Here is an 18,202-nt window from a genome sequence, read left to right as displayed (position 1 = left end):
CACACCCATCTCAGGGACACGCCCTGGCCCCACTGGCATGCTCCCAGCTGTGTGTCCTGCACACAATGGCCCACCTCCCCATGGATGGGTCTGACGTTGGTTTCAAAAAGGTCTCAGGCTGACAGCAGATGAGGGCAGGCGCTGGGGCCTGTAGCGGGGCTGTGCGGCAGTCGCGTGAGAGGAGTGGGCCTGGTGTGGTGGGTGGTCCTAGAAGGCGAGGCTCCTGGTATACTCTGGAGGCAGAGCCTGGGGTTTGCTGCTGGCCTGGAAGGATGGGGAGAGAAAAAGGGGATCAAGGATGCATCGAGGCACGGGAGAGGACTTGTCTTGCTGCAGGATTTGGGGGAAGCTGTGGATTTGTTGGGGCGATGGGAGTTCAGCTGCACCGTGCAGATCTGTGCTGCGCATGAGACAAAGGTGAGGCAGTGGAGTTGGGGAGCCGCAAATGTGGGGGCCTTAGCAGAGAGATGGTATTTGTTTGCTGGGGTTGCCACTGTTGAGTGCACACACGGAAGGAGATGCCAGAGGCCAGATCTCTGGGACGCACTGGTGCCAGGAGGCCAGGAGATGAAGAGCACCCCACAGAGGAGCCTGAGAAGGGGCAGCCGGAGAGCCCAGTGAGGGTGGGAGGTGTGGGAGCAGGGAGAGGTGGCATGTCCCTGACTGCTGAGGGCTCAGGTCAGGTGAAAGCTGAGACAGGACCAGTTCAGTGACACGGAGGAGACAAGATCCTGGCGGGTATTGGTCCTGTCCTGGCAGGCTAGGAGTAAGGAGGCAGAAGCAGCAAGATCAGGCACTTCCATCGAGCGGGGAACAGGGACTGCGCCTGGAGGGTGAAGAGAGGGTTGTTCTCAATATGGGAAGAGCAACCACGAGTTTGCCTGCCAGAGAATGACTGGGAAATGAGGGAGAAACGGATGGTTCAGGAGCAAGGGAGACTACCTGGAGCCCACCTGCAGCTGGGAGAGGCTGGTGGCCATGGTCCAGCCCAGCTGAAGGGCTGCCTTGGCTGGTCTGTAGGTAATGGCGGGTGTCACCAGGTGTTGGGCAGATGCTGGTAGGTGGGGCACGTGGAGGTAACATCTGGGAAGTTCCCTTTGGAAGGTTTCTTCTCAGCAGAAAGGGAAGAAAAGGAAGCGAGGTCATCAGCCTGAGTGGGGATGGGGAGGAGGTGTTGGGGAGTTGGGAGGCAGGGGGGAAGGTGTGAAGTCACTTTCCAGGAGAGTCCAGGGGGAATGGCACAGGCATGCCTAGGATTCCTGGGTAGGTCTGTGGATGAATGGAGAGTGAGGCCGTCGGCCCGCCGCTGTCTCCTGCCATCCATGTGGGTATAGGAGCCCAGTGGATGGAGAGGTGGGTTTGGCACCCTTAGTACAAGGAGGAGAGTGATGGGGAGGAGGCCGTAATGCTGTCATTGGCTGCCAACTGAGGGCAAGGCTGGTGAGGGGCTGTGAGAGCCCCCAGTGGCACTGATGGAGTGAGGGGCACCCTCAGGCCTGAGCTGAAAAGAGAGGGGGTGTCAGAAGTGGGAACACACAGGGGTCCGCATGGGTGGAGCACAGTGGGCACCACAGAGGGTCTGGGAGCTGGGCCTGACTCCCCTCCCACCTCCAGCAGTGCAGCCCCCACCATGGCAGTCATCTCTCAGCAAGCATGGCTTGTGCGCTTCTGCCCACTAGGCTCAGTGCCAGGGTCTCACACTCCCTGCCCCGATCCCTCCTCCCAGTCCTGGGCTCTGCAGGCCAGTGTGCTCCCCGACCGTCTCCTCTCTGTAGGTTCTGTGGCTGGAAGAGGCTGGCAGAGCCCGCGCTGGGACTGGGGGCCTGGGTTTGGCCGCCCTGACTCAGGTGTGGCTGGAAGAGGCCGGCAGAGCCTGCGCTGGGATTGGGGGCCTGGGTTTGGCTGCCCTGACTCAGGTGTGGTGCTTTCAGCCATGCGGCTACCCAGGGCCTGGGCTCTTCGTCTAAAATTCAGGTTGGATAAGGATCAGTGGGGACAGCAGTGGACTGTGACCTGCAGAGAGGGGGCATGGAGGGATGCCCCGGGACATAGCCTGCTGCCCCAGGTGGTTCTGCCCCACCTACCCTCCTCGGACACTCAGCTGTCCCCTCACTAAGGGACAGAGTCCCCAGGCCTTCACCCTGCAGGCCTTTCCTGAAATCGCAGCTGGGAGCTCAGAGTTGGCTGGGCTCTCTTGGGGCACCTCCAGTCCTGCAGCAGGCACTGGGTCCCTGACCAGGAGGAGACAGCCCCTGTGCCCTGACCAGGAGGAGACAGCCCTCATGCCCTTGCACTGTAGGGCTGGGGTGAGGATGGAGAAAGGGCTCCTGACGCAGGGGGGAGGTCAGGGAGCCCTTCTTGGAGGAGGTGAACAGAGTGAACTCAAGTGCAGGGAAGGGCATGCTCTGAGCAGGGGGCAGCCTGTGCCAAGGTTCAGGGGTGACTCTGCAGCCACCCCATCTCTCTGCCTGGGTTGGCCTGCTCTGCCCTGGCCCTGGGCACGCCCTGGGTCTGCCCACCCTCCGAGGGCTCCCCAGGACATGGTGTACCAGCTCCCAGCACGTGGTTCTGCAGAGAGAGGGGGGCAGCGGGGCAGGGCTGCGGCTGCCCGATAAGATGAAGCGAGATGAAACATTTCCTGCTGCATCCAGGCAGGAGGCAGCAGCGGCGGCTGGCCAGGTCACCCCACAGCGGAGGGTCCAAAGGGAGAGGTGGGGCCGGTGAAGGAGCGGGGAGGGAAGGGCGGGGGAGCAGGACGGGAGGTCTTGAGCCCAAGTCCACACTGTCAGGGTGGCCCCAGTTGAGCTGGTGATGACCGAAGCTCACTCCTCTCCAGGCCACGCCTCCTGGCTGTGGGCCCTAGTTCAGCACCGTGACAGTCCCCTCCTCACTACATACACACCACGTACACACACAGGCACAGGCATGCATGTGTCTTTCCCCCGGGGCAGTCATACAACAGCGAGCAGCCGTGGCGATGACATTCAGAGTCCTCTGTGCAGGTGGAGTCCCGGTATCGCTGCAGAGGTCAGCCACGGGATTGTCCAGGCCTGGACGGACACGGCTGAGCCCAGAGCAGTGCCAGCAGTGACAGGCTGTCCTGTTGGACTCCGGGGCCACTGTGGTCAACCCTCCAGCCACACAGAGGGCAGAGGGCAGCTCATCATAATTGTCTCGCTGTGTGAGAGACACGCACCAGGATGGCTAAAGCGCTGCTATTGCATTAAAATCTGGCATCTCAATGTGAGGCTGACCTGGAATGGAGCCCCAGCCGGGCTGTGTGACCTTGGACAGGCCCTGTTCCTTGAGCGCTGTGAACCTCAGTTTCCTCATCTGGAAAATGGGATGGGATACACACCTCGCTTTCTGGGGTCTGAGGACTAAATGAATGGGTGCACACGGTGGGCAGGGGCTGGGGTGCCCCCCACCTTCTGTTGGGAGTGGTCTGCTGTCGGCTTCCAGGCGACACAAAGGACAGAGTCAGTGCAGCAGGAGCAAGTTGGAGGGGAAGAAAAGGCTCTTCTGAGCCATGAGGAAAGAAGGTGGCCATGGGCGCAGGGAACACAGGAGAGGCTGCCGGCACAGGAGAGGCTCTGCCGGGGCAAGGGATTCTGCCCACTCAGCCCGGGTTCGCACAGGCCTTGTTGCTGCTCCCCAATGGAAGGCTTGGGGCACGAGGTCTTCTGCAGGGAGACCCCAGATGGCCTTGGCGGGGGGCAGAAGGAGCTCTGCGAGGACTCGGCCCTGGGCCCACAGCAGGCATCCCAAGGGTCTGGTGTGGGCTTCCTCCAGGGCCAACTGGAGGTTCTGCTGGGAAAGGCCAGCCTGGGTCAGAGCAGCTTTGGGGACAAAGACCTCCCAGGGCTGATATCAACTCAGTGGAGGCTGAAAGGGTGGGTGTGTGACCCCCTGCTCGGCCTGGTCCTGCTCTAGGCACTGTGGAGTGCGAAGGCAGGCTCTCAGGGGCATGTGCACAGCTCGAAGGCCAGCGCCTGGCGGGAAGGTGGGGGGTGCCAGCAATGGCGAGGATGGGGCTGCGGCGGGTCCCAGGGGATGGGAATTTGGGGTGAGGAACTGGCCTTTTAGTCTTGGTACAGAGAGAGGAGTTGGGGGAGCTCTGAGCCAGGGAAGAACATGGTCTGGTTGGGTCTAGAAATGAGCCGTCTGGGGGGGACTACAGTTTGGGGGGCCAGGGTGAGAACAGGAGACCTGGCACTGCAAGTCTCAAGGACAGGGCTGGTGGGGAGTGAGAGGCAGCAATCAACCTCGTCCAGGGCAGGGTGGGGTAAGCTGGGGTTTCAGGCCCCCTCAGGTGCTACATGGGGAGGAGTTAACGTGGAGCAGGAGGGAGGAGTGAGATCCTGGCAGAGCGGACACGGGGACAAAGTCACGGAGATGAGATCCTGGCTGCCTACAGCCTGGAAGGGAGGAGGAGCAATTTAGTGTTGCTGGAGCATGACACTGTGGGGCCAGGCTGAGAGCCACGACCAAAGAGGGAAGACAGAGGCTGTGCCCAGGGCATGGTGGGATCCCACAACATGCCAGGGGCACAGGGCGGAGACGGCTCTCGGGCCCTCGGCTGACTGTGCAACAGTGACAGCCGCAGCCCAGCCCCACCCCATTGTTGTGACGTCAAGTGGGAGGATGGGAGCCAGGCCTCCCCCGCAGCCTCCAGGAACCTGCTCAGCGCCCTCTGAGCTCCAGGCTCCCGTGTCCCCAGCACACCATGGAGCTAAAAAGGGTTTCCTCCTGACACCAGGGGCCCTGGAGCTCATGTAACTATCCTCCCCCAGCCCGGCAGGGCCCCGTGGGCATCGGGGAGCAGGAAGGGCACGGCCCCGGTGGCCTGGCATGATAGAGGAAGGACAGCAGGATGACAGACGCAGGGCCCTGAGGCTCCGGCCCTGACCCTAAGTGGACACTCACCTGCTCCACTGAAGTCACCCTGTCTGACTTGCAGGGTGGTGGGGAGCCAGAGAGCATCCCACCTATTTGGAAGCGCCCTCTGGCTGTCTTGTGGAGTGGCCTAGCTGAGCAGAGGAGGGAAGCAGTATCCCAGCAGGAGGATTGTGTCCAGCACAGGCTGGACGTCCAAGGTGAGGGGAGGCACCTGGAGAGGAAGAGAGGGACCTTCAGCAGAGGGGACCGAGAAAGGCTTCCTGGAAGAGGTGGCATCTGAGCAAAGCCTCACAAGAGAGGAGAGGATCTGAGGACACAGAGAATGGAGACGAGGACATGTCCAGGGGAGAGGACAGCATGAATAAGGGTCTGGATGGGTGTGGGGGCAGCCACATTTGGGGGAAATCTGAAGGCCTGCAGGGGACAGTTGTGCCTTTTAGCAGGGGCGAGAAGAGGCATCAGGCCTGGCTGGCTTGAGGCAAAATGTCCCGTCATTTTTCCTGGGGGCCAGGAGTGTGGTGTTGGGGTGTGGCCAGACCTGGCTGTCACCATCTTCCTCCCATCCTTCTGCCCTGGAATGGGGTGGGGGCAGTCACAAGGTCCCACAGGTGGCCACAGGCTTTTCTGCATCTGTAGGATGACGGCAATGGTGGCATCCCTCTCAGGGCTGACATGCAGTGGGAGGGGCATCTCACAGGTGAGAACGGGACACGTGCACCTTGTGGTTCATGCCTGGTGCGTCCTGAGTGTCCCGTTCTCCTTCCCCACCCGTCAAGGACCTGAAGCTGGCTGTGCAGCCCCTTCAAGCCGTTCCCTGGGGGAGGAAGACAGGCATCTGTTGACAGTGCTGCCCCCAGGGTCCAAGCCCTAAGAGGAGGTATGCCCTGGAGACATGGACAGAACCTGCCCAGTCTCCTGTAGGGCTCCAGGCTTCCTGGGGTCATCTCATCCTGACACACACAGCGCCCAGGTGGCAGCTGCTCCCCACGTGACCACACCCGTGTCCACAAAGGTCGCCAAGAAGCACAAAGGCAAGGTCTCTTGGCAGGTCAGCCTCGGTGGCCCAGGCCACCCCCAGTCAGTCACCAGGTCCTTCTGCCAGCAGGAGCAGGAACGTGGTTCCATGCACTCAGCTGGAAGTGACACTGAGACACGTCGTCCCCGGGGCCCGCGTGCTCTACTGGCTCCCCCTGGGGCCGTCGCTGGCTCTGCTGACAGCCGGGCCGGGAAACCAGTGGGAGGCGGCTCATTCCCCCTTCCGCGGTCCCACAGGTCATGGCTCCCCTGCTCTCAAAACACTTCGGCAGGCCTCTCAGCTGGGCGGCCCTCCTGTGCCAGGCTCTCAGCGGCATGCCCCTGCCCACCCTTCCTTCGAAGGGGAGTTCAAGGAAGGGGAGGGTGGCAGCCCCAGCAGGGCCCAACAGCCCTGGTTCTTACCTCATCCTCACCGAGCCTTGCTTTGTGATCCTGGGCCTCTTACTTAACTTCTCTGGGTCCCAGATTTCTCATCTCTAGGATGAGATGGCCCACATGCCACAGGCTGGGAATGAGAATTTCCAAACAAGTGTTGTTACCTGGCTCGGAACCCGAGCGGGTCGCCACTGATGCTTAGTAAATGTCCTGTGAGAGACCAGAGTCAGAGCCTAGGTCAGGTCACAACCGTGCCCCCACTCACTGACTCACTGCACCTGCAGGCAAGCCCCGCCCCTTCCTGGGCCTCAGTTTCCCCTGGGTCCTAGCCTTTCTACTCTGAGCGCCTTCATTCTTCAGCAATCCCACCTACCATAAGGCCCCTTCAGAGGGGACCTGTTGCAGTGGGGTCTCCTTGGCAAGGGCTGGAAGGAGGACCCTCATGGGAGTCGCTGGCCTTGGTCGGGCCTCGGAGACAGGGCAGTTGTTCCTGGCAGCCTCAAGCGAATGCACTCATCCCATCCTGTTTTCTGTTTGCTCAGCAGCACTGGGGTCATTTGCTGAGGGTGTACCTGGGACCGGATTTCCAAAGTCCAGTCCAGCCAGAGGCCAAGCCCACCGCCCTGACCCACTTCACCTTCCCTACCATGCGCTGGGGCATCAGACCCCTGCCCGCTTCTGTAGAGCAGCTCAGGAATCCGGTGATCAATGTGTGGCTCGTGGCCAGCGCCAAGAGCTTCCCCTGACCTCTGTTGCCCCCTCGGCCTGACCCATGGGTGCTAATGGTGACTTCTGGGGTGGGAGTACCAAAATTTGATCTGTAGCAATTTTTTTCCTGATTTTTGATCCTCACTGTAGAAAATATGACAAATTCAGAAAAGTATAAAAGAAAAATGTTAAATTATCTAGCATTTCACCAGCCAAGTATAACAACATTAACATTTCTTTGCTTGCATTACTGTCTGTGGCTGTCCGTATGCAGTTATTTTTTCAATGGGATTATACAGTTCTTTTTCTGAGCATGCCCGTCTGCCTGAGTCTTGAGGCACTCTTTGAAAGCCTGATTTCTGGGGCAGCATCAGAGCCTTATTGATGGAACCAACCCCTCTAGGCAAAGGTCAGATCTCCCGCTTTGGCGCAGGGTCAGCAGGGCTGCCCAAGCGTCTCCGTGAGCCCGCCAGCTGATCCCCAGAGAGAACCCAAGAGGGGGACAACCAAGTGGGTGCTCGTCTGGGCGCTGTGTCCTCAAGCAGGCCAGCACCCTAGCAGGGCCGGGGCAGGCACGTGTCCTTCCTCACACCCATCGGTCCAGCCCACACAGGCCACAGGCAGAGGCAGAGGCAGAGGAGCAGGGGCCCCACGGCAGGGTGAAGTGGACCCCGGATCCCTAACATCTGCCAGGTCCCACAGCCCACAGGACACTCCATACATCAGCTATCGGGGCCTCCTCCTGACCCGCCAATCCTGCACACCAGGAACCCAGCCCTACGACATGCAGGCACCCGCCAGATGCAGAGCTAGCAGGGAAGGGGAACTTGCCCCCGTCACTCCCCTCTGAGGCTGAGACAGTGGACCAGACCCCGCCTGTGTCCTGTGAGGCAGGGCTGAGGGTAGATCTGCTGCCCTGCAGGGAACAACTGACTTCAGAGGCTGCCGCTGCCCCTCCCCACCCCCGCAGTGATGGGAAAGGATGCTCAAAAGAAGCACTGAGCGAGTGACCAGTGACCCTGCCATGATGGGACTCAGTGCCACCGCTGAGCTGGGACCCTTCAGAGTGAGGAGTGAGGGCTGGCAGGTGCAAGGCTGGGCCCCCTTCTCTGGGTACCCATGTCCCCAACCCCTGCTACTTTGCAGATGACAAGGAGTTTTCTTCGCAGGGGGTGGGGACCAACTCCCCATCTCTCTTGGTCTCACAGGCCTCCGAGTGGCTGTGGCTGTGCCCCTGATGGTGGGCCACACATGGCCCCTAGCCCTGCCCACCCCGACCTGTTCTGAGCAGCTCTGTCCTCTTTGCTCACAGGCTGCGCAGCCCCTGGGTGCCCTTGTGCCTCGGGCAGCCCCGAGTCCTGCAGGGCCGGCTGGCCAGGTCCTCGCCCTCAATCTGGGACAGGTAACATACCTGTTGTCTCCCCTGGCTCCCTAGTGTCTCTGTGTCTGTCCCCAGACATCTGTCCCGTGTCTGTGTCCAACTCCCCGAGACAGATGCAGAGGCCCAGAAGGTGAAGATGAAGGCGTGGGCTGGCAGCACAGCCTCAGCCCTCACCCCAGCAGCCCAGCCAAGGGTTCCATCCTTGGACTTGGGCCCCCTGCAAGTGGCCAGAAGGGGCTCCCAGTGGAAGGCAGAAGGGAGATCCCTCAAGGCCTCACCATGTGCCAGGGGAGGTGGGCACTCATCCCCGACCAGGGAATTCCCACAGGCAAGGAGGGAGCCAAGAAGCATATGGGCATGCACACACATACATACGCACGCACGCACACACACAGGCACACGCACTGCCGGTTAGCCCCAGATCCTGGTGTAACTCACCAGGCAGCAAGCCCAGCAGGGCCCCCCCCCAGGTCGCCAGACCTGGAAGGGTGACCCCAGCCTGGAGGACATGGCCGTGGCTGCTCTGGGCACCACACCCCTCCCTGTGTGTCTGCTGAGCTTTTTCCAGATGCTGGGGACTCTCAGCCCTTGCCAGGCCACCTTTTCACCCAGGGCAAGGGGCAGAGGCCTCTGAGCCACAGGCCTCCAGCAGGTTGCCCCAGACTGCCAGTGGCCTGGTGACCCCACCCCACACAGTGCCACCTCTGACACTGTCCACTGTGTGGAGGGTCCTACTATGTAGAATGTGAACCAGCGACAGCCCTGCCTGTGTCTGGGCGCACCATCCCGTTCTGCAGATGTGGAGACTGAGGCTGCTGTGGCCCGGCAGGGCTCGGGTTAGTGTCTGGTGTGGGGGACACTGGACAGGGAAGGAGGTACTGTCTAGGCGACCGCAGAACCTACGTGCACAGCCTGGACCGGGCAGAGGGGACACGTTCAGAGGTGTGAGAAGCTGAACCCCCAGGACTGGGTGACAGGGCTGTGAGGGGTAAAGAGGGGTCACCATACCCACCCCCAGGGTGGGGAACGTGGAGGGCAGTGAGGGTGTGGTGGATGTGGCTGCATTGGACAGGTTGGGTGTTGAGATGCCTGAGGGCCATAGGTGGGTGGCTGGATGTGCTGGGGGTATGGAGCCTGACAGACACCCCGCTGGTTGGATGGAAGCCTGGGAGGGGTCCTTGTGCAGCTGGCTTAGAGGGGATTCGGCCTGAACATGCAGGACAGGGGTGCAGGTGCAAAGCAGGGCCTCAGGGAACAGCCCGGGCAAGGTCAGGAGGGGCCTGTGATGTTACCGCCGGACGAGCAGAGGTGGGGAAAGATGTGGCAGGAACCCTGGGGCGGCCAAGTACGGGGCATCAGCTATGCCTGGGGATGGGGTGCGTGTCCATGGCCAGGTGCCTGCAGCAAGCGGACACTGAGGCAGAGAGGGGTGCGAGAGCCAGGCGCCAGGGGCACTGCTGGCCCAAAGATTGTTTGGGTGTAGCAGGTGGGTGTGAGGGACTTGGGGAGGGGGGAGCAGTATTTAAGGGCTGGTGGAGCAGGGAGTCAACTGCTGTATCTGGAAGGCCATCCAAAGGCCGGGGTAAACTGAGGCTCTGTGAAGCTGCCTGACTTGTGAGATGTCTGCCCCGAGCCCACCCCACAGCCCCTTCGTCCTCCCTTCCCACACCTGTCCCTTGGAGAATCCCTGCCTAGCTCATTGTCTGCCTCCCCTCTGCACCGCAGGCTCCCGAGGCAGGGGCAGGGTTTGTCTTACTCCTGGCCGTGAGGTCTCAGACAGGTTGCTGGCTCTGAGAGGTTAGGGTAGGGGCCTCAGGGTGCCCAGGAGGGGCAGGGCTGGGTGAGGGGGCACAGTGAGCTGGGGGTGCAGTTCTCAGAAGAGCGAGGGCCTGAGGCTGGTCAGTGAGGCCTGGGGTGTGGCTGGAGAAGGGGTGAGGACTCGGGGCTGAGGTGGCCATGTGGGTGGATGGATGATGCCCTCGCCTCTTCCCGAGGGCTGTGGGCACACCGGGAGGCCCTGCAGGGAACAGTGGACTTCAGGGACTGCTGCCTAGCCATTGTGCCTGCCCTGGGAGCCCTGGATGGCATAGGAGTCCCCGGGAAGCTCACCACCTCCCTGGGGAGGACAGGCCTGTGCTGGGAAGCAGCCTGGGACCTGAAGCTGTCAAGTGCTAGAAGTGGGGTGTCCACGGAAGGCTGCCTGGAGGAGGTGGAAGAAAGCCTGAGCACTGTCCCAGAGAGCGCTCCTGGAGGCAGACCCGTGTGGGCAGCTGTGGCACTTTGCCTCAGGGATTCCCTCTTTGCTTGTTACTCTACATCCTCTTGTGGGGACTGACTCGGGAAGACCCGCCCTGCCCTTCTCTGATTTTCTCAAAAACGTAAGCAACTCTTTATTTTTATTTATTTTTAAAAATATAGTCCTGGGCAGGAATCCAAGAGTGCTTCCTGGAGGCTTGCTGGGTGTGTGCCCGTGGTGCCACATGTGGTTTACTCACAGGGTCCAAACAGAAAATGCCTCTGCTCGGGGCTGGGCGACAGTGGTGGCCCCAGGAGGACTGGGAGCCTCCTGCCTGCCCTCTACTCCCCGCACTTGGGTTTGGGTCGGGAATGTAAGAACTCGGGCTCTTGCCCAAGGTCCCACAGCACATCCAGACAGAGTCAGGGTTCCAGGCCCTCTCCCACATCTCAGGTTTCCTGCATGACACCCAGGACTTCTGTCTTGTCCCGCCCCCATCTCACAGCAACACCATCCAAAAGATGTTGGTCCCAGATAGCCCCTGGGCTGTGCACCCATCGCAAGGAAAGAACTGCTGGCTGCGACCCCGCTCTGACCCAGCCAAAAGGAAGTGTAGCCCCTGCCTCGGGGAGCTCAGAGCCCGCCCTGTTGGAGGCCCCCACACTATCCTCCTGCCTTTGCACAGCTTTAGTTCAGGTGAATCGTTGGCAGGCGGTTCGGAAGAGTGGGTCACGGTGGGTCTCTGTTTCCTGAGCATATGGGGCTCTGCATCCTGGGGTCCTACCCCCCAGGAGACCCCATTCTGGGGGAAGAAAATAGCGCCTCAAGAGCTGTCTGGGTTTCTGGAAGGCTTCCTGGAGGAAGGGGAACTTGAACAGGCCGGGACCTTGCCAGGTTTCCTGTGCTGCATGCAGCCTCACTGGCCATGGTGGTGGACACTGCCTGGGCATGGGTCATTGCCACCAAACCTCTCTCCGGCCCAGAGAAGTGACCCAGGGTCCCGGGGCCACACAACCATTATGGGGAAAGCAGGTCTGGTCTTGGGCATGGCACTGCTGACTCTGGGCCTCAGCCATCCCACCCTAGCGCTGTGGAGGGGCAGGAGTGAGGGCCCTGGTCACCTGCGTCACCAAGGGCCAGCTCCGTGATAGGCAGCCTGGGTGCTGATGGGCGCTCTTTATACCGGGGTCCTTTAAACCGCCCCCAACACACTGGCCAGGTTCTGGGGTCAACGACTCCTCCAGCCACCACCTGGGATTTACCTGAGAGGGGCACTGGTGGAGTCTGAGGGACCACTGGGGCCAGACTGGCACAGGGTCAGAGTCCCTAACTCTGGGGCGCCGTGGTCTCCAGTGACGCCCGGGAGGCTGTGTGTGTGTGTGTGTGTGTGGCTGTGGGTGTGTGTGCGCGCGCGCGCAGGTACTCGCGTGTTAGTGCGGCACGCCCCGGCTGGCCCGCGGGCCTCAGTTTCCCCCGCTCAGCGCCGCGGCCCCGCCCGCCGCCGCCATGTCGTTGCAGCGCGCTGCAGGAGCAGAAGGGCGAGCTGCGCAAGCGGCTGTCCTACACCACACACAAGCTCGAGAAGCTCGAGACCGAGTTCGACTCCACGCGCCACTACCTGGAGATCGAGCTGCGGCGCGCGCAGGAGGAGCTGGAGAAGGTCACGGAGAAGCTACGCAGGTGAGGGGTGGGGCGAGGGCCGGGCCGGGGCGGGGCGAGGGCCGGGCCGGGCCGGGGCGGGGCGCGAGGGCCAGGGCAGGGGGCGAGGCCCGGGAAATCGCACGTGGTGCTCCCCTCCCACCCTGGCTGTTGACCCCACTCAGATGCGGAGTCCAGAGGTTCTGGCAGTGGGAGCTCTTCCTCCAAAGTCACACTTTGGAGCAGCCGAGCCAGGATTTGAACCCGGCAGATGTCCAGACCCACACTGGTCCACCCGGGGCCCAGCCATGGTCCCTTGGGTCCTGATGGGAAAAGCTGTGTCTAGCCCGGAGATGAACCAGTTTAGGAACCATTCCCTTGAGCGCGTGCGGGCTAGTGAAGTGTCGATCAAGGTGTGCCGGGCTCCCTCAAACACCACACTTTTCGAAAAGCAGTTTTCTTGTGCACATTGAAAATGGATGTTTTTCTGAAATGTAATATGCACTTTCCCATCTACTGAAACAGAAAATGAAAGAAGCGAGCAACCTTTGCTGTTGGCTTTATTTGCCTCCCTGTTGCCCCCAGGGAGGACTTGCCATAGGGAGAGGGTTTGTCCCTCTCTGAACAGCCCCACCTCCTGGGTGTTTTGGATGTCACCCTCCATTCATATGGAAACCAAGTCTGGGCAGTGCAGTCAGACCTCAGTTAAAGTCTGGGCCCTGCCTGTTACTGCTTTACGTAATTAAAGTTTCACCTCAGTTTCCCTATTGGCAAGATAAGGGCCATAACACAACACATAGGTTGTCTGAGGCTGGACACCATCCCCAAGCCCCTCCCACCAACAATGGAATCTCCAAACACCTGATTCCTGCCTGACGCTCGGCTCCACTCCTCCATCCTGGCAGAACCGAGTCTTGTTCACTGTGAGGTCTCCAGCCTTACCCCAGGGCCTATCACATAGTTAGTGTTAAGTCTCTTCCCTGCTCATTTGCATTTGAACTGTCAACCCCATAACAGATTTGTAAGAATTGTGGGTCAAATGTGAGTAAACTGGCTCCACGTGCAGATGGGACAGAGTCTCTTGTGAATAACAAGCCTTCGCTTCTCACCTTCAGGGGGTTCCGGGGTGGAGGGGGAAATAGAGTCCTGGGCCCTGGCCTAGGAAAGGCTTCTACCAAAGTTTGCTTTAATGGGATGTTTTCTGCTCTGTGCAGAGGGGCACAGATTCCACCAGGGTGAGGCTGGTGGGGTGAGCTCGGGAAGTCCAAATTCAGCGCCACCCTGCTCAGCAGGCTGTGCAGCCATGAGGGTCGTGGGAGGGCCAGGCCTAGCATGACAGTGACCCCATTGCCTCCTGCGCCAGGATTCAGAGCAACTACATGGCACTGCAGAGGATCAACCAGGAGCTGGAGGACAAGCTGTACCGCATGGTGAGGCCACCAAGCAGCATCCACTCCCCCACCCCTCACCTCCTTCCCTGGGGGAGCCACCCAGCTGACACCCCTGGTCCACTCAGGAGCTGGGACCCAGGTCTTGCTGGTCCCACCCCTTTCTCCACGGAACATGTGGAGCCGGGTGGGTGCTCTCCGGCAAAGGGCGTACTTGGGTCCAGGGCTCCCCCGTGCTGCCTGAGCGGCGGGTGGGAGCACTCCAGCCTGGGGGCGTGTAAGAGGGGCTGTGGATGGAGGACATAAACTGGGAACCGGCCCCCCAGCTCAGCCTGCCAGTCCAAGGACCTGGGCCCAGGACGATAGAGAGGCCGAACTCAGGCCCTGGGTAAGCCAGAGGCAGGTTTGGGTCCCAACTCCACTCTCATGGGGACCCTCACACCACCTGCAGATGACCTCAGTGGGGTTGCCATTTTGTCTGTGACCGCACCACTGGGACATGTCCAAGAGGGACAGGGTGTGGGTTTCTGGTGCCACTCCCTCACTAGGATGAAGAGGTTTCCTTTCTTTCTACTTTGGTGACCGGCTCATTTTGTTTTTGAAACAACCTGCCCACCTTTGTGGTGCTGTCAGAGAGGCGGGGTGGCAGGCCTGGGGACGGGGCATGGCTCTGCCTGGGTCCCTGGACACAGGCCCTTTCCTTTCTGAGCCTCAGTTTCTCAATCTGTCTAGTGAGGTGGGCTGGGCTCTATGCCAGGCGCAAGTCATCTGTCCTCTGTCCCCACTCCCAGCTGCTGAGGCAGGACGCTGTCACCTCTGTGTTGCACATGAGAAACTGAGGCTCAGGGTGGCAGTGACGTCCCCAAGGCTGTCTGGATTGGCAGTGTTGGACCCAGGAATTGAACTAGGGTCTGTCTGTGCTCGTTAACCCCGCACCCCTTGGCCCTTCAAGTGTCTTGTCATTCATGGCTACAAGGGGCAACACGGGGTGCAATTGACCCACCAGGAGCCAACCACAGACTTCCTCCTCCCACTGTCCCACCCCCAGGGCCAGCACTATGAGGAGGAGAAGCGTGCACTGAGCCACGAGATTGTTGCCCTCAACAGCCACCTGCTGGAAGCCAAGGTGACCATCGACAAGCTGTCGGAGGACAACGTGAGTGCCACGCACACTTGGCCCGTGGAGGGCTGCTGGTGGGCCCAGGCGGGGGCTTCCCAGGATGCACTGGGAGCCACAGTCTGACTCTGAAGGGGACTGAGCTCAGCTGCTTCAACCCCAGCCTCAAGGGGCTGGCACAGGGTACAGGATGGACAGGCCGGTCAGGGCTTGGAGAAGGACCTAGTGCAGTTGGGGAAGGATGGGGCTGCCTCGCTGAGGACGCCAAGGGCGTCCTTAAACAGACCCTCTGCTGTAAGGACTTGAGCTAGGGGATGCGGGGCCATATTATCCCATTCAAGGCAAAGCTTCCTGACCCCAGGGCGGGGTCACGGCCACTCAGGACTCCTGCCCTTGGCCTGTTCCAGGGTCGCATCACAGCCATGTGGCTGCCCATGGGGCCTAATTTCAGGTACCCTGTGAGATGGGCCCAGCTGCCCCCCACAGACCCCGGACAGCTGCCTCTGAATTCACGAATTAGCTTCTACTCCTTGCCAGACCCTACTAGGTTCCAAGATGATGGTGTGAACAACACAGGCCAAAAAAAAAAAAAAAAAAAAAAAAAAAAAAAAACACCTCTGCCCACGTGGAGTTCACATCTGAGTGGGGCAAACTCTGGAGTATGTTAGACGTGTGAAATGCTGTAGAGAAACAAAGTGAGGAACGGTACCAGGGAGTCGCCAGCTGCGGGGCCTGCAGATTTCAAGAGGGTGCTTCTGGAAGGGGCTGCTGGGCCAAGACCTGAGGGAGTGAAGGAGCCAGCCATGCAGACATCTGTGGGAAGAGCGTTGCTTCCAGGCAGAAGAAAACTGTGGTGTGCAGCTGTACCTGGTTAACTTGGAGGACCCCAAAGAGGCCAAAGAGCGCCCAGGGGGAGGGGGAGCCAGGGTCTGAGGTCAGAAAGACCATAGGAGGCAATGCTGTATAGGCTCCTCTCAGAAACCTGGGCTTTATTCTGAGTGCAGTGGGGAGCCATGGAAGGTTCTTAAACAGAGGAGCAACATGATTGCATGTGCAGCTTCCCAGGGCTCACATGGCTGCCATGCTGGGAACAGGCTGTACAGATGAGGGCAGGAACAGAACGATCAGGAGGAGGCCAGGGCCATAGTCCAAAGGATGTTGGTGGCTCAGGCAATGGTGGAACTGGGCAGAGGGCTGAGATTCTGGTTGTGTTTTGAAAATAGAATCAACAGGACTAACCAAGATTTAGGATGTGGGTTGTTAGAAGAAGAGCTGGGCCCAACCCAGCTACAGGGTTCAGAGCCCAAACAAAAGGAGTTGCCTGCCATTTCCTGGCTGGGGATAGCTGGGGAGGGGCAGGAGCTGGGTGGGAGATGCATAGGAGCCCTTAGAGGGGAGATGTCACCAGGGCAGCAGGAGGTCCGGGTCTGGAGTTGAGCGTGAAGGCCAGCATGCCAGTGGAGACTGCCGAGGCAGCGTGCAGATGAGAAGCAGGGAGGCCCCAGGACGGAGTAGGGACCAGCAAGGATGCCTGGGAGGGAGTGGCCAGCAGGCTGGGGGGCACCGACAGCCACTTGAGAAGGGGGCTGCAGTCAATGCCCTGGCCAGCTGACTTGCCAGCTACTGAGAGACCAGGTCAGAGGACCAAGAAGAGGCACTGGGATTTGGGGAACTGGAGGTCGGTGGTGGAGCGGAGCAGTGGTTCCAGGCACAGGCCACCCTTCTAAGGAGTGTGGCTCTAACAGGAGGAGGACAGGAAGACATGGGCTCGGGACAGGAAGTGCTTCTTAACGTGACAAGGCCAGGCCCCTTACGTAAGTGGGCACTAGTCCCGGGGGCCTCTCTGCAGGGATGGTGCACACGAGGAAACTAAGGCATGGCCAGCTTCAGTGGTTTCCCAGGTAACCCAGGTGGTCGCTCGCAGACGGGGCCAGAACTCAACCTCGGGACTCTGACTCCAGCAGCCCCGGGCCCTGGGCAGCCAGAGCGCTTGCCTCCACCTGCTTGCTCTGCCAGAATGTCCCATGAGCATTTCCTCCCCAAGCCAACAGCTGCAGCTGCTCAGGAAAGGCTCCCAGCTGTCCCAGAGATGGCCACCTCAGACATGAATAGCCCAGGCGCTTGGGTACTCAGCCAGGTGCGCCAGGGGCTATGGACATGGCACCGGCTTCCCAGTGGCAGCCACTCCTGGCTGTGGCTGGTGGGGCTCAATGGCAGACCTGGGCTGGCTGGGCAGTGCTTGCAGTCCTCTGGTGCCAGGGGCAGCTGATCGACTGGGGTCACACAAGGGGCCAGTTCTCAGCTCTCAGGCAGTCGTGCTGTTCTGTTCCGTGCTGTTCTGTTCCTAGGAGGCCCAGGAGGGCACTGACAGGGGCTTGGTGACTCCAATTCCCTCCACCGTGTAGGCCAAGTTAGGGGCACCAGCCTTCAGTGAGGGAGGCTCCAGGGCCGTAGTGGGGGGACAGAAAAGCGCCTGTGTCAGAGAGAGCCTTCCCTGGACAGCAGGACGCCTGGTGCTGGTTGGGTTGGGACTGGCCAGCCTTGCCAGGAGCAGCCATGGGGCAGCTCAGGTGGGTCACAGGGCCTCCGGGCCACCCCAGGGCTAGCTGTCAGAGTCCTCGCAGTGGGGACCCCTGTGGGGTGGGAATGCAAGCCCCAAACACAGGCACATGCAACGGAGATTCTCAGTAGCAAAGCCACACCCCTTGAGTCCTACTGTTTGCATCTGTTTTCAGCTCAGGAGGCTGAGCCAGTGCCCGCCTGGGCCTGGGGTCACACACCTGCCCGGTCCCTGCCCAGCCCTGCAGCCATACTGTTTCCAGGCCACACTTTGGGAAGGGGGGTGTGAGCAGGAAGTTTGAAGTACAGGGTGGAAGGTGCTGGGGGCTCATCCTGCCTCCCATTCCTGCCTGGCACTCCCTCCCAATCATCTTTGGAAGGACTCTGGGAGCCTGAGGGACAGGTAGAGGGAGACCAGGCCTGCTCTATGAGCCCGGGGGGCCCCCAGGAGCTCAGGGCCATTAGGGCTCCTTCTTCTACCACTGCCCCCCACCTTATGGGAGGTTCCCATCTTGGCAGGGTCCCGAGGGCACCGGCTAGGGCAGCAGCAGGGCCCTCCATGCTCCGGCAGCCCCAGGTCAGAATGAGGCCCTCATTTTGCAGGCAAGAGTGTGGAACCCAGAGAGGGCCGGAGCCAGCAATGGGTCCCTGTCCTGCCAGGCGCACAGCAGGCCCTGTGCACCCCACTGCCCCCGCTGGCCACTCGGCGCTGGTCAGGGCGGCGGGGCCTTGGCTGGGGTGAGTGGCGCCGAACGCCTTCTCTTGTCTTTTAGGAGCTCTATAGGAAGGACTGCAATCTAGCGGCCCAGCTGCTGCAGTGCAGCCAGACCTACGGCAGGGTCCACAAGGTGTCTGAGGTAACGTGG

General features: G+C 60.7%; 1 protein-coding gene across 4 annotated transcripts in view; it reads left to right on the top strand.

The window, feature by feature from the left end:
* BEGAIN (brain enriched guanylate kinase associated) overlaps positions 1–18,202 on the top strand; it is a 50,170-nt gene that overhangs the window by 28,604 nt on the left and 3,364 nt on the right. For 3 of the 4 annotated variants that reach the window (XM_030929747.1, XM_030929749.1, XM_030929748.1), the window contains exons 3-6: positions 12,153–12,314; positions 13,636–13,702; positions 14,709–14,816; positions 18,110–18,193. In XM_030929747.1, coding sequence (XP_030785607.1) covers positions 12,153–12,314; positions 13,636–13,702; positions 14,709–14,816; positions 18,110–18,193 — 421 coding nt within the window. The remainder of the gene's footprint in view (positions 1–12,152; positions 12,315–13,635; positions 13,703–14,708; positions 14,817–18,109; positions 18,194–18,202) is intronic. The other variant, XM_030929750.1, reaches the window with a different exon arrangement.

The sequence above is a fragment of the Rhinopithecus roxellana genome, chromosome 5 (genome assembly GCF_007565055.1).
Source record: "Rhinopithecus roxellana isolate Shanxi Qingling chromosome 5, ASM756505v1, whole genome shotgun sequence".
Lineage (NCBI taxonomy): Eukaryota > Metazoa > Chordata > Mammalia > Primates > Cercopithecidae > Rhinopithecus > Rhinopithecus roxellana.
The sequence above is the reverse complement of the archived record's forward strand: the minus strand, read 5'-3'. Positions and strand labels throughout refer to the sequence as shown.